A 25,483-nucleotide genomic window follows, 5' to 3' on the forward strand; every position below is an offset into this window, starting at 1 on the left:
TTTGGACCATCTTTTTGTTGCTATGGAAAGACAAACAATCCAGCTTTAATATTTACACTGGGCACTGGAACAAGCCCTACAGCAGAAGATTAACACACGGATTGTGTACAACCCGTAACAGTAAGACATCTATTACTAACTATACTACTAATGATATATACTTTTAAAACTACAAAGAAAAATGAACTACAAAAAAGGATGACAAACAAACTCTAGTGGACTTTGTCAATATTAAAGGGGAAAAATGCCTGAATAGTGTTCAATGACATTTGTTAGTTGAATGTAAATCCTTACCTTATAGAAGAAATACTGTACAAGGTGTGCTATTCTCACGTAATATAAATGCCCATGTGCTAGTAGCAATTTTCTTAAATGCTTAAACCTTGGAACAGCATAGTCACTGTTTCTTGCTGCCTGACGACCTTCTTTGCCTTTTATACCTGAATGGCACATAAATATGGTGAGCGATTTACAGGGTGCTGGAATTTAGATTCAGACCAGCCACTAGATTTGCCAACCCAGTTTAACCTTCCAAGCTACAATAAATATATAAAAAAGACTTGCCGATTTATGAAGGAAGCACTTGTCACCTCCCCAAGGATCCCAATGTGCTAGGCAGACTGCCATTCAAAACAACAGTGCCATTCTGGGGTGGAGAGCCCCAGACAGGTAAACTAGGAAGCAAAATCCTAACACTTCACGGGATCATTACTGTCCTTCATAACAATAAGGTCTGTTGTTTTGAGGTTCGTATCCAGCAGGTCCTAACAAAATAAACTGCAAGGAATGCAGTTTTTCAGACGGTTAAAGAGTGGGAGTTGAGTTTTGCCTGCATCCTTGCCAGCCCGTAAACACGTAGTTCCATGCATTCTAGTTATTTCACTGCAGATACTTAGAATACTAAGCCATCCCCCCTTCTATAGCTGAGCTCAAGACAGCTGGTTTTGTTCAATCGACAGGTACATTCAGTGAATGACAAAGGAAGCTGTATGAGAAAACGCTTCCATTCATTGGAGGCAACGAGACATTTCAATCGCCAGGAAGGACGACTCCATCTTTTCTCTTCCATCCTTCCCGTCTCAGTGACACTCAAGTTCTCTAATGTTTCTACTACCTCTGGCAGCATTGGAGAAAATCTCAGATTGGTTCCAACATGAGATCAGTCATAAGAAAGGGGCAAACACATCAACATCATTGGAAATCAATCTTTGGAAAGTAGATTTTGATCCACTATGCTGAATTACAACCAGCTGTAACCAGCAAAACCGCATTCCAATGAATTTACAAACAGCCAGTTAAAGAATATAGGTCAATTTCAGCCCAGCTGGGGTAATTAAGTGCTAATCCAATTACGTTTTCAGGCCCAAAGCTAGCAATGATGAGAAGAGTAGAGAAACATTTGGTTTAACCTGGTGCCCAGTCCTGTTTCCATTGCCATCAACAGCAAATCTCCATTGATTTCAATGGGAACAGAACTAGGCTTGAGTGGGATACAACAGGAAAAGCCAGAGGAAGGCGCAAGAAAGCGGGAATGAACAGATATTATCTCACACCTTCATCGCTTTGACTGCTACATTCCCTCCTTGCAACAACCGGACATTGAAATTGAGCTCATTTTATACTGATTGCCAAATTGATGTGAAAGCATTATTTTCCCCCTTAAATCTGCTGTATGACAAAGTGATCCATGCAATTTGCATGACCCCTGAATTGGGCCCTGTATTTTCTGAATGGAAAATGTAGCTTATTTACTTATGAATCGGCATCTTGCTTTAAATAAAAGTTCCCCATATACCTTGAGAAAGAGGCAAATATTTTCTTAGGGAGAAATCCTGATTATTTTGAAGTCAATGGCAAAAGTCCCATTGTCTCTAATGGGCCAAGAATTTAACCCTTAGCATTCAGAAATAGTTATTATATTTTACTACTATTTTAAAATCCTGTAATCTAAACCCTTAAGAACTGATTTCTCGTTTTGCGAACACGGTTCAGGCAGAACATGTTAAAAACCTTTTATTGCACAACTCTCTCATATTTCCAGCAGTGGGAAACTGGACAGGCACTCCCTGTTACCACAAGTTAGCAAATCCCTGTGTGCTGCACTGAGAGCGTAGAGCCATGTGGTTAAAGACAGTGCATCAAGGATCTAGTGTTAATGCTTCATGGGTCTGATTTGGCTCCTGCTTTATTCAGAGGGAGTTTTGTCATTGACTGCAAAGGGAGCAAGGTCAGGCCATGCCCTGTGAAAGCAAAGGTGTTCACTGACCATCTCCCTCAACTGACCAATAAATAGGCAAGTCTTCAAGCTAAACAGACTGGGGCAAAGTGTTCAGAAGTGCCTATGGTATATTTACCATATATCAAGTAAATAAACCATCAGCTTCTACATTTCCATACATTATTTCCCAACTTCAAGGCTTAAAGGACATAGTACATTCTATTTATTTTGTATTTTACTTATTTTCTTCTCATGAGGAGGCAGCGTGGCCTAGTGGAAAGGGACTCCAGAGACCTGGGGTCTATTCCCAGCTCTGCCATTGGCCTGCTAGGTGACCTTGGGCAAGTCACAGCCTCTCTCTGTGCCTCAGTTTCCCCATCTGTAAAAAGGGGCTAATGATACTGACCTCCTTTGTGAAGCGCTTTGAGAGCTATTGATGGAAAGAGTTGTACTAGACTGAGGTATTATGATTTCCACACATTTCTCACCTATTCCGACATGTGCTTCCAAGATCATGCTAACATCGTTGGCACCGTCACCTATTGATAGTGTTATTGGATTGCCCTTGGTGTTTTTCACCATTCTAACGATCTACAAAAATTAAAATACACAACAGGTCAGCAGAAATGTCCAAATGTCAATTGTTCTTTCAAGCATTCTTGAGTAACTCAGCACATACAGTACTGGCCAGGAGACAACAGACTCACACGTTTTTTTCTGGCTGACAAAAAGTAAATCAGGTCGGCTTTTCAACAAAGTGATTCAAACTAATTCACACAGGGTTGAGATTCAGTGCAGCCTTCATTTTAAATCCTGCGAGGATTTTCTAGTTGTCCTAAAAGCCCACCCAACTAGATCCAATTCCAGTTAACACAATCAAACTGCGGCCACGCGAACTGCAACGGGTCTATTTTTTAACTCTTTTCTCTTTTAAGCCGTTTAAAATCGAGGCCTGAAATAATCCCATTGAGGCCAATGGGAGTTTTATCATGGTCATCACCAAGAGCTAGCACTGGAATTAATGTTGTAGAGCTGAAATGCCAGGATATAAATCAGCGGTACCCTTCCTTCCATTCCAAATGTCAGACTCTGCCCCCAGTTACAAGGATGCAACTCCCATGTGTTTCATGTGACACATCCTATGTACCTAGAGCAGTGCAGGAAATACACTGTTTATGGCCTTTTTGATACTATCAGTTGTTGCGGAAAAGTCATAAAATCCTGTTTTCAGAGCTTGGAATGGAATTAAATAGATCAATCAGTCTGTCCCTTTATTTATAGGTGAGTTGAACTTCAAAGTGCTTGTAAAAATAGTTCCAGGAAACCTCTATGAAAGACAAGACTGTGACACAAATACACCAACGCACAGAAAAGGCTCCTACACAGCCAAAAAATAAAATAAAAAAGAGTCAGATGAGTGAATTTTGTTAAATTTCGTGGTTCAGGAGACAGTCTGTTAAATCAAAGTCATCAGAGGGTTTATAATAGACTTGCTGAAATACCTCTGGTAGCATCTGTCCTTTGGAAAAGGAAATTAGATAGAACTTGCTGAAGGTCCAGTTGCATGGTACATGTTTTTCATACTTACATGATTTTCCCTTTTATTTTGTTTTATTTTTTTTAAATTAAGAGGTTTTACTTGTCTACATCAAGACAGCTTCACTTTAAGGTACAGAACAATTGTTTCTCACATGCATAGTAACCACTTAGCCTTGTTTCTGGTAGAAATCTTCTGTATCTAGAGGAAATACATTCTGGAGCATTGTCTGTGCTTAGGTATTGGAAGACAGCCGCTGCCCCAGCTTGCAGCCTGTCCAGGGGCCAAGTTATACACTGACTTCTAGCCCATGCAACATGTGTCCAGCACCTCTGAAAAAAAAAAAATCAAACCACCGTGTATAGATGCCTAAATATGGATTTTGGAGCCCCTCTGTACACATGGAGATTGGAAAGTTTGGAGTAGTTGTTTTAGCTACTGAAGTGTGCTGCAAGTAACACTCAAAACGGCCTGTAGCTGCTGCCTCCTGCAAAACGACCCTATCAGTGTACCGACAGCACCTACCTGGGCTTTCTGCAAAGGAGCCATCCGACAACATAGAACCGCAGTACACTTCAGGCAAATCTGTAGGAAAATGCTTTTGTAGTTACTGGAACTGGAATCCTGGGAAGGATTGAATATCAACGACAGGGTCGAGCCGTCTATAATCAGTCCATATTCTTGGCTCACTGTCCAGCTCCTAGAATATAAACAGAAAAAGACGACTTGAAAGTCTGAGCCTTAAGTTTCTAAGAAGTCAATTTAGTCATTTCTGTGTTATCTGGACAACAAAGAAATGGTTTCTAAACGAAAGTAACAAAGAGTCCTGTGGCACCTTATAGGCTAACAGACGTATTGGAGCATAAGCTTTCGTGGGTGAATACCCACTTCGTCAGATGCATGGGTGCATGCATCTGATGAAGTAAGCTTATGCTCCAATACGTCTGTTAGCCTATAAGGTGCCACAGGACTCTGTCTCTTTTTACAGATCCAGACTAACCCAGCTACCCCCGATACTTTCTAAACGAAAACAGGTCTGGTTGCCAGAGGTGAGTGTGCGCATGCGTGAGTGTGCGTGTGTCAGTGGGCATGCGCTCAGCGTGTGTGAATGTGCGCGTGCTCAGCGTGCATGAGTGTGCACGTGCATGAGTGTGCATGTGCATGAGTGTGCATGTGCTCAGCGTGCGTGAGTGTGCGTGTGCTCAGCGTGCGTGAGTGTGCGTGTGCGTGAGTGTGCACATGCGTGTGTGCTCAATGTGTGTGAATGTGCGTGTGCTAACGTGCGTGAGTGCTCAATTAACTCAAACGGCTTGGATATAAAAGGAATAACAGGGCATGCCCAAGTACTGCACAGTTATGTTTGCGAAATAGGAAAGCAGGGGACTGTTTATAGGCAGAGAGGCTCCAATCTTGCAATGTGATTCAGGTGGGGGACACTCATCCCCACAAGCAGTCCCCCTGAAATCCAGAGCTCTTTCCCTGCATACATGGAATTGCAGGACCGAAGCGAAATCATTTCCCTTACTTTTAAGCATCTTCACCGAGGGCAGTTATCCAGACACAAACTGCCCACATGCTCTCTCGCACCTTTTAAGTTTTCCGCTATTTTTGGGGAAATCCTGCAGCAGCTTTTTATGATACTCTAGCAACAGCTCGTGTAATCGATCCTCTTTCCTGTCGCTGTCTCCCATCGTTTTTGTGGTCAGCTCCAGTAATTCAGTGTTTGTCTGGAAGAGCCTGGAGGCATAGCAGGTGGATTTTGCAGTTTCCATCTTGTCCCCAGTAAGCACCCAGACCTTCATGCCTGCTGTTTGCAGGGCCTCGATGGTTTCCGCAGCGTGTTCCTGCAGTCTGTACATTGAGGCAATACATTAGCCATCTCATTTACCTTAAAAATACCATTTCCCCTCAGAATTCATGGAGAATGATTCGTGCATGTTACAATGTTCGGGAGGATCTAGGTCTAAATACCATCAGCCTTTACTGCCTCAGATAAATGACCTAGAGGCGGCAGCAGACAAACCACCCTAGCTACTAGAAGGGGACAAAAGTGCCACATTACATGAGTGTGGCTTATAGATTGCTAAGAATTTCCACTGGGAGCAAATAAACCCACATACTATTTACCAAAGAATGACTTGTGTACCAACCGGGACATCTCTAGCTGAAACCAGCATAGTACTTTGCCAGCGTACGTTAATACCACCAGTGCTATGTATCACGCTTTGCACATGGCTGAATAAAATAACCCACCCAGCAAGGCAGCTTTCAGATGAACTTTAAACTGAAAGAAGTCTGACTATATTGCATCACCCTCTGAACAAATTCCTACAGGAAAGTAGATGGGAGTTTTGTGGCAGAGTGTGGGGTAAAGTCAGATGGGTGGTTAGTCCCAGGAAGGGCTTCAGGAATGGGTCCAATAACAATACCTTTCACTTAATTAACCCTATTTATTTTAGCCAACGTTAACCATTTAATCCACAAAAGCTCTTTAGGCTGACAGCTTTTCTCTTTTTACATTCGGGAAAGACGAGGCAAAGATGTTAAATTATTTGCTCTAGGTCACAGAGGTTACATCTATATGGCAACCCCCCGACCCCTCTAACCCCCCCTCCAAAAAAAAAAAAAAAAAAAAAACAGGCAGTGAGTCTCAGAGCATGGGGAAGGGAGCGGGTTTCAGACCCAGAGCTCCAGCTAAAGCCCAAATGTCTACAAAGCTATTTTTAATACCATAGCACAAGCCCAACTAGTCTCGGGGTAGGTCCACACTACCCGCCCGATTCGGCGGGTAGAGATCTATCTTCTGGGATCGATTTATCGTGTCTCATCTGGACGCGATAAATTGATCCCAGAAGCGCTCCCCCATCGACTGCGGAACTCCTGCTCGCCGAGAGGAGAAAGCGCTGTTGACGGGGGAGCTTGCCTGCGCCGCGTGGACCCGCAGTAAGTAAACTTAGTTCGATCTAGGAAACGTCGACTTCAGCTACGCTATTCTCGTAGCTGAAGTTGCGTTTCCTAGATCGATCCCCCGCCCCAGTGTGGACCAGCCCTCAGACTCACGAGATGTGCTGCCCTGAGGGGGTTTTTGCCGTGTAGGCGTGTCCAGAGGGATTTAGCGGTAGAGCCAGGATTGCAATGTAGTGCTCCATTCAGTCACTTCACCCAACTCTTTGACTAACACCATAAAACGCAGAGTGAAAAATAAACGACAGCCTAATTTACACATATAGTTACTGCGACCGCACCTGAATTGGTATGAGTTTGGTACATAAATTAGGGGCACAATGCTGCATGCGTTTCTGAAAACGTAGGCTTTGTTGATTAAAATGTTAAGAGTACTTACTGTTTAAACCGGTATATTTTTCGCAAATAGGCAATTGGTTGTGGGATGTGCCATGAAATAATTGCTTTAGACATTCTGGCGTCTTCTTAGGATCAGCCCACAGCTTTCAATAAGCACCATGGTGGACTGTCACGGCACAGACTACTGCTCAAGGTCTCACGTTGGTCATTCACCCACCCTTCCCTCATTGTCCTGAAATTACTCTCAGGGTAATTTCAGACTGAGGGCGATACAGGCTACGCCGTTCTGAACAGCTACAGCATTCATATTTCATCTGCTTGCTTGCCACCATCTTACCTGTCTTCCACAGCAGTAGCCCCTATCAAATGCATGTCGGTCTCTATGGCATCAAAAATCCTGGCCATCTTTTCTTCTCTGTCCTGTAGAGCCATTTTCGCTTCATTGAGCTGTTCATCAATTTTTTTATAGTCCTCTTGAGTTAGTTCTTTGAAGGCCACACAAAGAGTTCGATATCCATCCTTGAAACAAAGAAGTGGATATGTGCACTAAAGAACACCTTTTAAACAGCCCCTACCTTAGAATTTTTACTTTCTGTTTCTATAGGTCACTCAGTGCCTGCAAAGATTGGGTCCAATGTTAGAAGTGATTCTACATCTTAAGGACCATTTCCTCTTTGTCTATATATTAATCTCCACACACGGCAAACCTTGGACATGGAACATTACAATATGTATTATAAGCTGTGGAATTGAGCATCTTTAGCAGTAATAAGGTCACGAGAAATACGGAATTGTAAAACAAGGCTGTTTTAAAATACATTGCAGTATAAGAAGAAGAGGACCAACCAGAAGAGATAAGAACGAATACTAGGGCTTGTCTACACTACCAGCCAGATTGGGTCTTGTATAGACGCGATGAATCAACCGCTGAGTGCTCTTCCATCGACTCCAGTACTCCAACAGAGTGTAAGCGGAGTCGATGGGAGAGCATAAGTTATCGATTTACCGCAATGAAGACACCCTGGTAAGTAGATCCAAGTAAGTCGACTTCAGCTACGCTATTCATGTAGCTGAAGTTGCAGATCTTAGATCGACTGCGCGGTAGTGTAGACAAGCCCCTAGCTTCAGCACATTCAGAACTAACTATAAACCTCTTTTCTCAATATAGCTCAATTTAGATAAATGCTTCTCAAAACAGTACACACACAAAACAAAACTAGAAACTGATTCAAGGATTTCTCTACAAGGCTAGAAAGGAAAAAAAAGACAGAAAATGTTATTGTTATTGCTGTTTTTAACTTCTTGGGAGATGATCAGATCCTACAGGAATCAGGATCGAATAAGTAGATCTGAAGTTAAATAAAGTTGGAAGCCAGAAGAACAGAAAAGGAAACAAGTCAGACATGGACTTCAAAACAACAAGAACTAAAGCTCACATTTTCCTCAACCCAAGGTCAGAGCTTTATCTTCGGAGAAAGGTTTCCCTTCCAACAAGCACAAACCTAGTTTCGTGTACACGCTTACCATTGCGTTACGTTCTACATGCACTTTAGTTTGTTGTATTTCATCTTGTTGCACCCTTGGAAAAACAGAAGAGTCTGCTCCTTTACAGAATAGGAGGAACTTGCCTAAAACAGAATTAAAAAGAAGATTGAAGCATTCAAAATGTGTAGCGAGATTTAAAGACCATTGTCTTCAATGTGCCGTAAACGTAGCTGGAAAGAAGGAATATGGCAAGATTGCAGATGGAGCTGTTACAGGCAGGGCTGGTAATGCCTGGTAACCCTATCAAGGTTGCCACCTATTATTGACGACAAGCCCCAGTATAAGACCATGCTTTCAGCTGCTTATAACTTTGCCAAACGCTATCCGTTTGGGTTGCAGTTTTCCAGGCGGTGGATGTCTGCCTCAGGCTGAATTTTTTGAATATTTCAGCCATTTCTGAGAGCTCTAGTGCCTTGGGAACAGAATCTTTCCCCAAAGATTCTTTTTGCGCTGGGTGCACTTCGCCCTGGAGCTGAGCATCACCACCTTCCTTGCCATTGCAGCTCTCTGCTGCTGTGGCCCATGCCAGGTACCAGCAATGAGAGCAGGGAACCCCATCTTTCTGATGTTCTCAAAGCCCCCCCTGCTGGATCTAGGCAGCATGGAGGAGTAAGCTGCCTAATTTGAATGCAGAGGGGACAAGAGCCAACGGCGTGGGGGGGAAAGGGAATGGGACAAATTAGGTCACCTTAATTCGGCCCTCTTGTGCGTATGCATTATGACACAGCCTTTAATTATAGGATCACGTATTTTTTCCACAGGACCCCATCTGTATTCAGTGCATGGGACCCTACTAAGGGGATGAATCAGGGCTGTGTAGTGAAGGAGGCTATTGTTTGTAGGTTCCCTGTTTCATTTGTTGCAGCAGCTGGAAGGTGTGCGACTGAGGCAAGGGACTGCAGGAAGAGACAAGAAGGTCTCATGGTTAAGGAGCTTTAACAGTGCCCTGGGGAATTGGGCTCTACCCCGCCTCTGCCATCGTCCTAGGTGACGCTAAACAAGTCACTTAAACCAAGGTTTTCACAGGTGGTCACAAATTATGTGTTGCTTATTTCCTAGATGCTCAATCTGAGATCCTTGCGCTTGATTTGTAGAAGAGCTGAGAACTCACAGCTGCAACTGAAACTAATGGGAGCCGTGCTTTGAACATATAATGTGCTATAGAATGCTAAGTGTTCTGAAAAATGAGGCCCGATGCATTTCAAATCGGGCACCCAAAATTATTGGACACTTTTGACCATACTCTCTGTGCCTCAGCCCCCGCAGCTGTAAAATGGGCTTAATATATCCCCTCATCTCACAGGGGTGTCGTGAGAATAAATTCATTAATATTTGCGAAGCACTCAGGTACTCAGCGATGAGCACCATAGAAAAGCCCATGAGGAAATTATTAATTCTGTATGCACTCATACTGGTGGTCAATCAATTACAATTCTGAAAAATAAACAGGGGCAAAAATAGATGCATCCAATCATAAGAATATCCAATTACAGTGGTTTATATTAGACATTCTTTCTAAATACTTCAATTCAGCATCTTATAAACGGTTTGGAACGTATTCTTTTAGATCCTGCCATCTATCAGCTGTTTCAGATGGATTACAGTATGCCACATCCTATGTACTCAGGTCTCTGAGTTGTGGTGTGGGCGGATGCATGCACATATATTATAAAGAGGAGATATTAACAGCTCTGAGGACACATTTCTATGGCCTAGCAAGTCAAATCAGTTCCCGAGGATGTATATATCCTTGAATTATTTAGTTGCCACACAAATACACTGCAACAAATTCATGCCTGGTTTAACATCACTGAAGTCAGGGTTACACAAGGGCTAGATTTGGTCCATCACATCAGTGGGCATACGGACTGAAAGTCTTAACCAAGTTAGCATGCGTGGCAAGCAAACCACGCTTCTAAATGAAAGAGCTGTCATTCGTAATTATTCTTCCCCTAAAGTGATCAAAGCTATGCCACAGCTCCTAAAAACCAGCACAACTTCAGCTTAAAATAAAAAGCTGGTGGAGTTAGAATGTAGAAAAGCCTCTGGAGCCACCAATTTCTAATTCTTTGGGCACTTTTAGATCTCTAAAAACATTTTTCTTTTACATGACCAATTGGATCATTTTTCAAATCCATAAAAGAAAAGAAAAAAGTGTCCTTCCTAGCTCAGATCCCTTGGTTGGGCTCAAATATGGCACAAAATTGTATGGTCGTGTTACCAGGGAAATGCTGGCAAATGCCATATTCCAACAACACTGACATCTTTTTATAGAGCATCAGAAGCATGTCAGAAAAACTGCGCCTCACTAGGACTCTGCCGTGGGCTTTCCTGTAGTGTTAGCTTGGGCATGCACAGTAAAGGTCTATCAGAAATATGACCACTGATCTCATTATCACACTTCAAGGGCCAAGTTCTCACGGGCAGGTGCCTCTAAGCTTGTAAAATGTGCACCAGTGCAGTGGGTGCATGTACAAATCAATGAAAAGCACATGCCGTTACCAGATTTGCACGTGCAAATGAGAGATTTTTGGACACTCGGGTGGCGTGCAAGTGAATTTTGCAGGTGAGGCTAAGGCCCATGAAATGTAACAGGTTAGCTTTTCTGTGTTGCAACGCGAGGTCTTTAATACATTCGCAGTACAAGAGTAAATGCAGACATAGATTTGATCCACAGTGGTACCCACTGTTTTAACAATACCTGTACTGGTTTTCACAATAACACTCATCCGGCGGCGGACAGGATCAAAGTTTAGTACATGAAGAAGCTGATACCTTTAAAAAGGAAAGAACAGAACTTAGAAATTTGAGAAAAAAATTAAAAATGATATTCAGTAGAAGGTTGTAAGACATAAGAACATACTAAGAATGAACTGCAGAACTCTCTCTATGCTAGATTGCAAGTATCAGGTGCCAGCTGGCCAACTTCCTTGTTAAAGATATAGTATAGGTATTCAAGCTACAAGTCATTTATACATGACAGGTGAACAATGCCCACTACCATCATGAAGAGTCATGTGATTAGACAGAGAGCAACACAACTGCTGGAGCATTTCAGGGAAAGCAGGGCTGAGTTAGCGTTTGCCTGAAAGGAATGCACATGGACATGTTATTTTCATTTTCTTGAAGATAAACCAAGCGCCACTCTAAGATGCTTGTCAATTTGGAGATTCCCTGTAGTAATTGTTTATGGGCCATTTCCTTGATGCAAGGGTGATGTGAACAAGCAAGATGTAGGCTTGGTACATCGCATCATGCTTGGCTGCGGCTCTGAGATATGTGGCTGGCAACCACACAGCACCAGGTTGGCTGGAAGTGGGAGAAACTAGTTAGGACCTTCCTGAGCCAGCTGACTGGTCAGAGGCTGAAGGTCCTGACTGGACTACCCAGCTGTCAATCAGGGCAAGCAGCCTAACAGGTTGGCTGAACACCAAAAGCAGCAAATAGGAACTCCGCATCCTCCCTTCCTATGGAGATGAAGAGAAGTTTGAAATTAAACTTGCTAAGAAGACAAGATCTAGGAGAGCAGCCGGACCAGGTATTCTATCCTTCAAGTGGTATATATCCCTTGGGGTTTACAAGAGCAGTTGCCACAGTGTAAGGCCGAATTATTTTCAGTCCAAGAAGGGGTTCGGGTTGGAGCAGGTTTACACGAAGGTTCAACTTTGTATGGTTGAGGCTTATAGTAGCAACAGCTCTCATACGTTAACCTCCTAGGTGGTGATCGCAACAATCCACAGACCCAAGAGAGTTTCCAGGTTTCAAACCGTGGTGCAGGATATGGTCAAAGGACCTTGTTTTAGGCTTTGATTGATTTGTTATTCAGCAAAAGCTGCAACCAATTTAATCTTTCAGCCAATTCTTTGCTGCCAGGTGCTCTGTAATTCGGACCGGCTCTCATGCAGAGCAGTTATCAGTCTGACACAGCCTGTTGCGTTGTTTCCACCCTGCAGCATTTACCATTTTTCCTGAGTTTAGTCAAAACCACGTGCAAGTTGGCACTTGGCAGGGAATGTTCAGTTAGCGTGAGCAATATTCCTCACCACAATGCAGCTGCGCTTACTTTTCGATTTCATTCTTTTGGTTTTGTACTTTCATGCAACCAGCTTCATGTCCTAGAAAAGTGAAACCATACCTGTCAACAAACAAGAGGACAGAAGGACATTGAAAACACTGTTACGGAATTTACATTTGTAACATTCTCATTTTCATTTCCATATCATGAAATATGATCTGGGCTACAGCATGCAGTCCATGTATTTCAGTAGTTCACCAGGCTATTCTCTGCATTTCCCAATTTCTACAATCTTAAAGAGAAGTGGATCATATCCTAGAAAACGCTGAGGTCTCTATAGGCCATGTGACTTAACACACGTGCATACTGTGTTACATTCATGGCAAAAATAGATCTGCTTGGTCTGCTATTATGCCTTCAAATAGTAATAAGATAATGCAAGTACATCAGAAAGGGCTAACAAAGGTGGCCTTCATGGGGCTGCTTTGTCTCCTTGGAGTTTTTTGCCACTGCTCAAAAAGAAAGTAATTTTGCATTGATACACATGCAGTACTCATTGACTGCGTCTTCTACAATGCAGCAGAACCCGCCAACGTCCCAGGGAACTTGGATACAGTACGGCTCTGTTTAATCAAGCAACTTGGGACACCATTCTACTTAAGAGAAGCCCCAAAATACACTGTGATGTCCAAGTTCTGATTCCCAAGCCTTTGCTTATTGTGAAGTTGTTCAGTAAAGGCAAAAATATTGATTAAGCACAACTCTGCTATGGGCCTGATCCAAAACCCACTGAGGAACAAAACTCATTCCACCCATGGAAAGACTCCTGTTGACTCCAGTGGGCTCTGGACCAGGCCAGACAAGAGTTTTTCCCATTGCGTTTTCTACACTCTACAGTTCTCCTTGTCAATTACTGGCTTATGAACATTTTATTATGAAAAACTCATAGGGCAACTTTTGGGTTCCATTAAGTCGCACTCAACAGCACAAGTTAATTACAAGAGTAAGAAAAACCTTCAGTTCTGAAAACAGACTCAACGCCCTTACTTTTTGGCGCCTTTTACCAAAGCTATTTCATCTGGTGAAGAGGCGATATAGGTACTGCGCTCCTGGTTTACTATCAATCCATCAACGTTGTCTCCTTCTTTGATTTGAACTGTATGGCACAGACACAAAGCACGGAGGAACAGCTCTTCTCGACACTAAGCAGAGTCAAAATACAGGAAATGAGTTAGTTACCAGCTTCTTTTCCTGCCCGGGGTACCAGACAGGATTAATTTTTAGTGAAAAGTAAAAATAACCATTATTCTAGTTAAGCTGCTGAATCGTAACTACTGGGATTTGGTCAGAATTACCAATCTTTTAGATTGGAATATTCAAAGGAACCAATGTAGGTTCGGCACCAATTCTAACTCTGTTAGCCACCTTTGAAACATCTCACCCTTAAATGGGAACTTCATTTACATGGTGTCTTTCATCCCACAGTACTTTGAAAATGTACCTGCATATACCACCATTGAATTGCCTCAGAGATGGAGAGTAGCAACCAAACAGCACAAGAGCTGACAAAAGGGGAAACTGAGCCAACGACACTGATGCAAAGCCCTACTCTTGCAAAACATGGCAGGTATCTTTAATGGCCCCATAATCAGAAAGGAGCTCTGTTCAAACGTAACGGAGCACTAATTCATTTTAGCAGGATGCAGGGGTAAATGAAGATCAAACAAGGCAGAAAATAAAAATCAGCACTCTGGTTCAATCATTTATTTTATTGCAATGCGTGCAATGCTTCTAGTTCTCTGCCGTGATGCCACTTTAGCAAAGCAGCTGAACACTTCTGCTACAACTCTATTTAGTGTGGTCTTGATTAGACAAAGGATGGGATCGATTCCTGAAAATGGATATGTGCTCTCCCCTGCGCTTGACATTACTGCTACACAAACTCAAGGTACAGTGTCCAAGAGTAATAGCTAAAGAAGGAACCTAAACCAAACTCTCAGATCCAAACCCTCCTGAACTTGGGAGATGGAAGAGATTGGACAGAGGAAGCCAGATTTTCAAAGTGTCTCTAAGGGGCTGAACCCAAACGTGGGTTCTGAACACTGCCAAACTTAGAGGTGTTCATAATCGGTGTCTGAATTTTTACACTTGTGCCCAGCTCTAGTTATTGTTAGCTCTTAGAAAATTGGAGCAGACAGTGAAAATATAGAAGTTACCGAAGCCCGGTTCTACCTTTTCTGCTTTCCCATAATATTTCAAAGGTCCGTCCGTGTGAGAGAACCCATCCACCTCTGAAATGCCCTCTTTGTACTTGTGTCCATCTATGCAGCACTCAATGAACTTCATGCTGTTTTCAGTCAGGGTTCCAGTTTTGTCTGTGAACACATACTCAACCTAAAAGAAAGGGAGGAAGTCACTGCTGTACTTTTTCTTCGCTACACTCCCAGCTTTCATTGTTGTCTAAAAGAAAGAAGCTGAGGCGGCACTGAAAATATGAGAATAACTGGAACTTAACTAGTAAAACCTTATCTAGGAGAGAACCACTGGCACTTGCTTAACTTGGACTTCAAAGTTTGGAGTAGGGTATATTAATACAAAGAAAAGACAATATTGCACCCATGCCCAGAACAACTCCTCTGCTTCCAAGTCATTACACAATTGCCCTGTTTAGTTTTTAAAACTCTCAGAGAACCTGTCTTACGGCCCTTGATTACTCCCCCTCAACCATCTGTTCCCCTAGCTAGTCTTTCTCAGATGGTGCTGTACTTAGCACTGAATCAAATAAAGCAACATATAAAAGACCAACATTTAGATTTTTTTAAAGTTTTTAGCAAACCTATTGATCAATACAAGAAGTTTCCATACATTTTTCCAACAAAGAAAAACTTGAACACTTGCTTTTAAACAAATAAACATTCCTTTGCAATGCCTGAACTCAAATGGGGAAGTCTGAGAACATGGAAATGAGAGGGATTTTATATATAAGAAAATGGAAATTGATTTCACTGATTTTCACTGTCCCAGGAGAGAAAAGTGCAACAAGGAAGCACATAGTATAACACCGGGCAAAGTAAACTGTATTTTGAAAAGCACGGCAGCTGTTTAATCAGTGCTGTAGTACAAACCCATTTGTTTGCTTTATGGGAGTTTTATGTTGACAATGCAATTAAATTAGCTAATAGTTGTTTCAAATTAAATGTTTTCTTTACAGGAACAAACGTAGGGTATACTACAGTACGATCAATTGCACTGCGCAGAGTGAACCATTAGCTACTTAAGAATCCCAGCAGTGCAGAGAAAACCATAGTAATGCAGTTGCATATCAAATGCACGCAGTGAAAGATTACCAGAATTATACTTTCCTCACTAACCTGCACAGAGAAAGCTTACAGAGAATTTTAAATTTTTAATTAGTTCAAGGAAAGCAAACAAATTACTGACATGCCGTTAGGGTTTGAGGTTCTTCTATGTGGAAACAAACTGCATGATAAATTGCATGTACAATAGAAATTGTACATATGCAATTTATAAGCTCATCTGGTTTTCAGAAGCAAATAGTAGCACACTCAACCTAAACTGCCACCAAAAATAGTTACAGTTATATCTTGACAGGCAGACGAGTGATTAGCAGACAGACAAAGGTTTTTAATAAGGGAGAATGATAATTACTGCAGCACTGACTTTCTAATAATTTTTCAGAGCTGCTGAAGGCTGCAGTGCTGGCACAAATACAGCAATCAGGTCTCTCTCTAAGGCCAAGACTATAACAGGGTTCAAAAAGAACTCAATACATTCATGGAGGATAGGTCCATCAATGGCTATTAGCCAGGATGGGCAGAGATGGTGTCCTAGCCTCTGTTTGCCAGAAGCTGGGAATGGGTGACAGGGGATGGATCACTTGATGATTGCCTGTTCTGTTCATTCCCTCTGGGGCACCTGGTATTGGCCACTATTGAAAGACAGGATACCGGGCTAGATGGACCTTTGGTCTGACCCAGTATGGCCGTTCTTATGTTCTGTCCTGTCCTACAGCCACGTGTGACATATTTTTGTTTTAATTAATTTATAGAGTAATGTTTTTAAATTCTACTTTAGATGTTCTCATTAAAAAGTTAATGTTAATCTGGTACAGTGACAACAGAGCATGATTATATCACTTCTAACAGACTTCCCCTAATGGTACCATAAACCATAAAAATGGCTCTCAACCTTCCCAGACTTCTGTACCCCTGTCAGGAGTCTGATTTCTCTTGCGTGTACCCCACGTTTCACCTCACTTAAAAACTACTTGCTTACAAAATCAGACATAAAAATACAAGTTTCACAGTACATGATTACTGAAAAATTGCTGACTTTCTCATTTTTACCATATGATTACAAAATAACTCAATTGGAATATAAATATTGTACTTACATTTCAGAGTTTAGCATATAGAGCAGTATAAACAAGTCACTGTTTGAAATTTTAGTTTGTACTGACTTCACTAGAGCTTTTGATATAGCCTGTTGTAAAACTAGGCAAATATCTAGATGAGTTGAAGTACCCCCTGGAGAACCCCCACACGTACCCCTGGCTGAGAACCGCTGCCATAAATCCCCTACTTGGATCAATACTCCAGAGCTTTTATGTCTCTAGGTTTTGGATATTGGAGTATTTCCCTAAGCACCTAGATGTTTCTAGGATGGTGAGCAGGACCACCAGAAGGGAGGGAATTACATATTGTATACAAATCTAAATCCACAAATATTGCATCAGAGCTTCCTACTAATAGGAAACTAAGCAAAATAAACAACACCATCTGTCTCTCTAAGCGCCAATCAATGACGATTGTTTCCTAATCAAAGCACAGATAGAAGATGAAACTACTCTACCCATGGCCTTTGCGGTCATGGGGGTAGGGCTAGTATGCCTCTATGCTCCCGTGATTCCTGGCTGCTAGAGCAGCCCCTGGCCATGGAAGCAGCCAGATGAAACTAAAAGCAGACACGAAACTGCTCTAAGTAGCACCACGGCCCAAATTAGCTTCATAGCTGAAGTTCTGCCCACAAGTTCTACAGGAGGGATTTCACTACAACTGTTTTAGTCCAAGGAAGAGTTGCACAGTTTTACATTGTCCATGCATCCAATTTTAAGTTAGCACAAATGGAGAGCACGTTCTGACCTGACCGAGTTCTTCGTTGAGGTCCGAGGTATTCACCAGTGCTCCTTCCTTGATTTCTTCATCATACATCTCCTTATCCCAAGCAATAAAGAAGGAGCCCAAGAATTTTTGCATTTCTACAGTAACGTACATGGAGACCGGGATAATGAAATTGAACAGAACCATAAACGACAAGAAGTCTGTGAACATTCTTAAGATCTGCAAAGGAAAAATAAAACGAGGTAGCATGTACCAATCAGATATCCAATTCAGCCAGATACAGACATAATCAACAACAACAAGAAATTCAAGGTTCTACTTAGATTTTATTCTTCAGTGGTGAAAAGAGAACTTGATATGAAAAATAAAACTCTTGAGAAAACTAAGGTTAATGGACCAAATTCTGCTCTCAGTTCCATCTTGCTAGGGTGACCAGATCAGAGGAAGAAAATATGGGGGGAGGGAGGGCAGAAAAAAAAAAAACTGCCAGCGGAGCGAAATTTCAGGACAAACAGCTACATCTTGGCAACCTCACTGACTCACATAGAGTTGTAAAGGCATAACTGAAGAGCATTGGGCTCACGGTGGCATTTTATTTACAACCACAAGGACTGTCTAAATTAACATTGTAGCCAAACACCGTTCTGTAAATACTACAGGCCTGATTCTGATCTCACTTAAACAAGTTTAAATCAGGAGAAACTGCTTTGATGTCAGGAGCGCTACACTACCGTACAACTGGTGTAAGCGAAAGCACAAGGAGGTCTCCTAAAACTCTGATAGCAAATAAGGTAAGTTGAGACCAGGCCAACATTTTCAAGCCTGACTACTTAAAACCTCAAACACCTACATCCATATTTAGACACCTAATGAAAGTGGCCCCAGTCTAAATTTACATATTCGAGTTTGAAAACTGGCTGGAGTTCAGATATGGACCAAGCATGTGCTCCTGTGTTTAAGTATATGTCGGGGGCCAAAATTCTATTTATCTGTCTTTTGTCAGCAAATAAGAGGCAGCCATTTAGAAACATAAACAGTTGGCACACACGTTCTATATGAGAAGAACACCAATATGTGAGCAGCTTTAGCATCCGAGTCTTCCTCGGCCGTGTTTTGCCCAACCACTCCCAAGCAATCTTGCACATAAGTAACAAGAGTGGCACAGAGCGGCTGAGACAGGAAATAATTACAAGCAAAAGGGAAAAGAGAGCTAAGAGATTGACAGTACTTTCCTTAGTATGTATTCCAAACAACATGCAGGGAAGACAGGGGTTGGCAGATTAAACAAAACTGTCAGAATAAATAAGGCTGGAGGAGATCCTGAAACACAACCCCATTTACCTTGAACGTATCTCTTTCTTTTATTGTCTTTTGGTTATACCATGGCTCATCATTAAATGGATTACTCTGCCAGATGTATTTCAGAGTGGTGCACACCGTAGCTTTACTCACTAAGATGCATAAATACACTATCAAGAAGGCGTTGATTGATCTGAAAAATAGGTTTATGTTTAAAATCCATGCAGCTATTTTTAATATTCAATCATGCAAGCAATCAGGGTTAGACTATTCTTATTTTTAAAAGGGAAACTCTATAGACTACTGCTTTTGACAGCCCTGATCTTTAGGGTCAAACCCAAGATTTTTAATACTTCTCACCCAGTAGAGTAAAGCATAAGCCTGGAGTAATACCTTTTAAAAGTTCCACTAAATGCTGTAGCTTTTTAGGAGACATGCTTAACCCAATACAGGTCTGTCTCATCTTACGCGGGGATTCCGTTCTGTGGTTAGCGCGTAAAGCGAAAACCGCGTATAGCCAAAACCCCACTGAGTTCGATGGCGAGTGAAATCGCACGCACAACAGGTACAGTATTAAAATTGTTGTTTTTCCTCTTTTTTTTGTTTTTGCCGACCGCGTAAAGTTGAAATTGTGCATGTTAAATGTGCATAAGATGCGACAGACCTGTATACAGATTTTCTACACAGAGTGTATCGGAAACAAAAGGCTGCAAATGCTGGGATTATTTCTGCACAAATGAACCCATAAGGAAACGAACAGTTTTTACAAACTTTTCTCCTTCTGAAGCACACTTACTTTTCTACAGCTGAACGTTTTTGTGATTTTCCTTGGTAGTTCAAAGCCATTTTTGTTTCCATTCCAGTATAAACCGCAACTCCTACAGAACATTAAAGCATCACTTGTAATCGTTCCCTTTCTGAGTTGCAAGCCTACCTCTCACTTGTCAGTGAGGTACATTAACGTTTGCACAGTGCTTTAGATTCATTATCCACAGACAGCGGTATTGCCCAAGTGTTATGCATTGTTATTTAAGCAAGGAACCCCCAGTGGTATCGAATAATGCTAACACAAGTGCCACAATAAATCATCTGAAGGCTGATGAGAAGCGTGAACTCCCGAATAGTTTCCCAGAGCATACATTTATTTCTGTACAAAGTTTGTTGAAAAATGTTTGCTAAATTTATCTATCACAATTGCTTGTACAAACTGACGGGAAAAAAAAGATACTTCATACAAGTGTATATATGCAAGGGTATTGGTGGAATTGGCAAACACATGTATTGCACTACTGATTGTTGTTTTGAAAAGCCTTGAGTGAGGGGAAGGAGAGCAGGAGACGTAAGGAGAAAAGCAGATACAGTACAAGAGCCACTCAGAATGGGATGCTGACAATTAGCATCCTGTAAGTGCAACTCCTGCCAAAAGTAAAAGGAAACAAGTACGGGGAAGGGGGAAAAAAGAATCTCTGAAAAATCTAGACCAAATTCAGAACTGGTCTAAGCAGGTGCAAATCCACTTCACTTCAATGGAGCTACAGCCATTTACATCTCGGCTCAGTTAATTTCCCTGAAGGATAGTGGAACCCTTAGCAGTCAGCAGTATGGAGTTGAGAAGGGATACATTTTTGCCAGACAAACTTTGCTGCTTTTTGGACAGATTTACAGGTGTTAGTGGATGGAGATAAAGTACTGGGTGTATGGCCAATAATTTTCAAAAGGGACTTGCAACTTGAGACACTGTAAAGGGGTCCCTACATGGCAGAAAGTGCTGAGCTGGGCCTCTTTAAAGGTGTCACAAATAGATCGGAGTGAATAATTGATTTTGTTTGTTTGTTTGGGAGCGGAGCTGAAAAAATCTGCTGTGATTCTAACCAAAAGCATTCTTCAGAAATATTTTGTCCATCACAAACTAAAAAAAAAAATAATCATCATTTCTAATCGACCAAAACATTCCAGGTCAACTCAAAATTATTATTTTTTAATTATTTTGAATCTACAAAAACATTTTGGTCAACTCAAAATGACTTTTTATGGGGGGGGATTTTCATTTCGATTTGGCCCTCTTCACCCCCCCCCCCTTTTTTTTTTTTTCTTTTTAAAGTTTGAAAAAGAATTCAAAAGTTCGGGAGCCCTGGAAAAAAAAGCATTTTTTTCAGCAAAAATTCTATTTGCCAAAAAAAAAAAAAATTTGCCCAGCTTCAGTTTCAAGATGGGCTCTCAAAAAGCACAAGGAATTTCTGAAGATCCTGGTCAATATATTCAGATTTCAGTTAACCATCTGACACGGTAGCTCGTGAAATCTTACTCTCAAAATTAATTCATTAACTTGTGTATGAGCATGAGATATGTACAGCGCACTGAAAGAAGCAGTGTAGACAGGAGTTTTCCATCACTAGATGCTACGATAGACATTTAGATTTGTTTGCTAACTTCATTCAGTTATCCATCAGAACTACCAATAAAAAGCTGTTCACCATAAATCTTCTTTGTATTTTTTAAAGTAGAACCCTTCAGCAGCAGGTTTTCAGGACCCAAAGACCTAAACACAGAAAAAGTTATAGTATCAGATTGCTTACAAACAATTTCATTCCAACGTGTTTACATTTTATACCCAGAGTTAAACAAAGCTAAAGCAGAAGTCCTTTAAACCCAAATACTGTAAATACGCTTCATTCTGGGGATTTGTTTGTTTTTTCTCTTAAGTAAGGGATTTGTTTATTTTGGCCAGGGCCGGCTTTAGGATCTGCGGGGCCCGATTCGAATACCCGGCGGCACTTCGGCGGCGGGTCCTTCACTCAGCTCTGGGTCTTCCACGGCACTGAAGGACCGCCCGCTCCCCCCCCCCCCTCCCCGCCGCCGAAGACCCGGAGTGGACCCCCCACCGCCGAAGTGCAGCTGAAGACCTGGAGCAGACCACCGCTGGGTGAGTAAAAAAAAATTAAAAAATTAAAAAGGTGCTTAAGGCGCGGGGCCCTCTTAGGCACGGGGCCTGATTCCGGGGAATCGGCCTAAAGCCGACCCTGATTCTGGGACTGTATTTTTGCCTTCACACCTATATTTACATTTGTGGTTTCTTATCTCTTATCACACAAAGTATTACTGGTATTCAGACTCTCCACTGTCTAACTCATTTTAGAATTCAAGTCAAGATTTTCAAGAATAAGTACCTGATGCTAGAGTCTAAAACCTATACTTAGGCACCTAAATAAGTGGACTAATTTTCAAGAGTGCTAAGCCCCCTGGAGCGTTTCGGGAAAAAAAATCGATGATGCTGTAAAATGTTTTACTTATTTTTTTTGCTCCCATGTTGCTCTGTCTGTTCTATTAATTCCTTATTTCCCTTCATGACCGCTTGCCATTTCCACTTCTAATCCTAATCGGGTGGCAGAAGTTTTAAAGGTGAGAAAAGTTTGTGTAAATCCTCAAAAATCAATTTGTCAGGTTTCAAGGTCCCTCAAAAGTTCTGTATTGCAGTTAGTATTTGAGACCCCCATTAGTCTCTCAACTTAAGAATCTGAGGGGCACATCTGCTGGCGTCTCTGCTTGACCAGCGAGAAACATCACAAGCTCTACAAATGCAGGCTGAGAGGTGACCATTTGGTATTCAAAGCCCTCCTGTCACTTTCTGTGCTGTATATGTGGTCAGATTAAATCGTCACAAAGGTCCTTTATGGCCATGAATCGAAAACTCTTAGAATTCCAAAACTCTTGGGTTAACGGACATGCATGCTTCCACTTCTATCTGAAATCTATCTTTCACTGCTTCTTGGATTAAACTTTGATTTTCTTCTTTACTTTAAAATTTGGCCCATTAATTTTGCAGCATTGTTGGTGAATTGGTGCTTTCTCCTGTGATATATACAAAGATGTTAGCATGAAACATGCTTTTACAATACACAGCTGGAATAAACAAACTAAGTCCGTCATCTCTAGACTTTCTAGTTTGTCTTTTTCTTTGTGTCTGTAGAGTGTAACCTTATTAAGGCAGGGACTGTCTTTGTGTTCAGGTTTTACACTGCTCTGAGCACATGGCTGTACTCACTAAATAAACAGCAACAGGGAAAACAGTTTTGCAAACTAATGTACATATGCTGCTGGGGGGGGGGGGGGGGATGGGGACGGACATTTTGTGCACAGAAACAGCCTATTTGACAGACCCACAACCAAAAACCTTCCCCTCAGGAAATCTACATTCTCATCCACCCTCTATTGTGTCCCACTGATGTAGAAAATGTACTGGTCACCCAAAACACAGGCTGCACCTCATTAGAACTCCAGCTCTTCAGCAAAGCGAAGGCTGGGTTTGCTGGAGAGCAGATGTTGTGAGCACATGCCCAGCACATCACTCTTTGCTTCTTCTGGTTCTGGTCAGTGGGAGTGAAACTGACGGGGGATCCTGCCCTTCAAGAGCTCAGAGAGCAGGGAGCCTGTCAGTTTAATTTATCCGCCAGCTCACAAGGATGATTCCAGCAGGGGTGATAGAGGATGCAGAGGGTTGCACGTGTGCTCACATCTTGTAAACTCCCACATCGGGAAACCCAACACACACAATATCCTGGGGCAGTTGTTGGAGATTGTCACAGCTGAAGAGCTGGGATTTTTAAGAGGGCTTGCTGCCCTCATAAGAACGGCCAGACTGGGTCAGACCAAGGGTCCACCCAGCCCAGTATCCTGTCTGCTGACAGTGGCCAATGCCAGGTGCCCCAGAGGGAATGAACAGAACAGGTAAGCATCAAGTGATCCCTCATTCGGAATGACTGAAATTTTCTCAAGTCACAAGAACACATAAAACCAAACTGCAACATGAAAGAAAAAAAGGTAGGATAAGAAAGCTCAAATTTCAGGCCTATTAATCTCCACAAGTCCTCCTTGATAAGCAGGACGCTACGAACTATCAATAAAGAAATAATAAAGAAAACAAACACCATCTGCAATGAGTAACAATGAGCCAAGTGAACTAACCGGGCTACAGGCTCCTGGTTACTTCTGTAGATGTTAATTCTTCCAACAAATCTGTGATCAAAATATATAAGAGGACATTGGTTAACTAATGTTTGCTGTATATTTAATTACAAGGAGCCATCACAAACATAAGGAACGTCACAACAGGCAGGTGGGAAGAAATGAGACGGTTAGAGGACATCAGAGTCTTATGCTCTCAGAGAGAAGGCACTTTGGAAAGCACACATTATGCAGGCCAGGATCCAACAAAGTACTTAAGCACATGCCAAGCTTTAAGCGTGCAAGGAGCCCCACTGACTAGAATGAGGCTGTTCTTGTGTTTCAGCACCTTGCTGAATTGGGGCCAGGGTGCCAATGGGTTTCCACCCTTAAAATTGTTCAGAAAGGTAACAAAGCCATGTTTCTAAGCAGGCCTACACCCAAGTTTGTAAAGGCCTATGGGTCTAGTGACACTTTGGTGCACTAGCACCTCCCAGGGCAGATGCTTTGCCATCTAAGTCCAATTTCCAGGGAGCTTTGCTGGACAGCTCAGTAAATTCCCCAAGAACATCTGCGAGTGTTACCTTAAAAAGCCTTTCATTCCTTGTGGACAACATGAAGACAATCACTTTTTTGAATTCCATGCAGCCTATTCAGCTGGAACGAGAATTCAGCGGCTCCCTTCGACTACTTTGTTAGACGGGTGCCAACGGCTCACTAGTTTGCCCGGTCAAAGGACACGAAGTGATGGACAAACGACCAGGATCAGTTGAGTACCGGGAGTCGTGGCTGTTCCCGTACTTACTTGTAGAGGTCAGGTTGAGGCTGCTCACACTCGATTGCGGCAGTAAGGGTGTCGATGTCATCATCTGTCCGGAGCTCAGTCGTATCCCGCACTGCATAATGAGTCTAGGTGGAAAGGAGCAGCAAGAGCTATTATGGAGTCACACAGCTCCACTGAAGCACAAGCACAGAGAAGGTCTTCGCCCAATGAGTAGTTATAGCTCAGTACTTAAAAACACTGATGTATAAGGAGGCTTGTCTTAAGCGACCACTCAAGTAACCCATCAGTTGTTTAAGGTTGGAGCGGGAGGAGAGGGAAGGGTCTTCTAATGAAAGGTAGAACAGGTTGGAATTTAACATGCTTAGGAAATACTTTGGACTGGTCTGGTAAGACAGAGGGTTACTTAATAAGGGAGGTCTCTTGTACCTGCCAATAAATTATGAGACATACTCCTCCTTCAGGGCTGTCCTAAGGCACGGTGAACTCCTGCAACACTGGTTTACTTCAAAAGATAGCTACAAGCGCTCAACAGGTGTTCAGCTCCTCTAAGGAAATTGCCCAGTGCTTCTGAAGGTAATTAGAAGATAGCTCTGCTGTCAGGGGAGCAGGAACAGTATTGACCGAACCAAGAGCTATTCTTAGCATCAACTGCTGTGAAAGTTCCTCTCTCACAGAACTAATTGGAAAGCCTGGGAAGACT

General features: G+C 42.2%; 1 protein-coding gene across 7 annotated transcripts in view; it reads right to left on the bottom strand.

The window, feature by feature from the left end:
• ATP11C (ATPase phospholipid transporting 11C) overlaps nt 1-25,483 on the bottom strand; it is a 117,033-nt gene that overhangs the window by 22,658 nt on the left and 68,892 nt on the right. For all 7 annotated transcript variants that reach the window (XM_054039197.1, XM_054039200.1, XM_054039196.1 and 4 more), the window contains exons 7-22: nt 24,805-24,908; nt 24,021-24,071; nt 21,533-21,597; nt 19,855-19,936; nt 19,101-19,251; nt 17,781-17,978; nt 14,851-15,012; nt 13,666-13,820; nt 12,667-12,738; nt 11,305-11,378; nt 8,583-8,686; nt 7,396-7,577; nt 5,343-5,606; nt 4,281-4,455; nt 2,707-2,809; nt 295-440 (exon numbers count right to left, since the gene is read on the bottom strand). In XM_054039197.1, coding sequence (XP_053895172.1) covers nt 295-440; nt 2,707-2,809; nt 4,281-4,455; nt 5,343-5,606; nt 7,396-7,577; nt 8,583-8,686; nt 11,305-11,378; nt 12,667-12,738; nt 13,666-13,820; nt 14,851-15,012; nt 17,781-17,978; nt 19,101-19,251; nt 19,855-19,936; nt 21,533-21,597; nt 24,021-24,071; nt 24,805-24,908 — 2,088 coding nt within the window. The remainder of the gene's footprint in view (nt 1-294; nt 441-2,706; nt 2,810-4,280; nt 4,456-5,342; nt 5,607-7,395; nt 7,578-8,582; nt 8,687-11,304; nt 11,379-12,666; nt 12,739-13,665; nt 13,821-14,850; nt 15,013-17,780; nt 17,979-19,100; nt 19,252-19,854; nt 19,937-21,532; nt 21,598-24,020; nt 24,072-24,804; nt 24,909-25,483) is intronic.

This window comes from Malaclemys terrapin, chromosome 9 (genome assembly GCF_027887155.1).
Source record: "Malaclemys terrapin pileata isolate rMalTer1 chromosome 9, rMalTer1.hap1, whole genome shotgun sequence".
NCBI lineage: Eukaryota > Metazoa > Chordata > Testudines > Emydidae > Malaclemys > Malaclemys terrapin.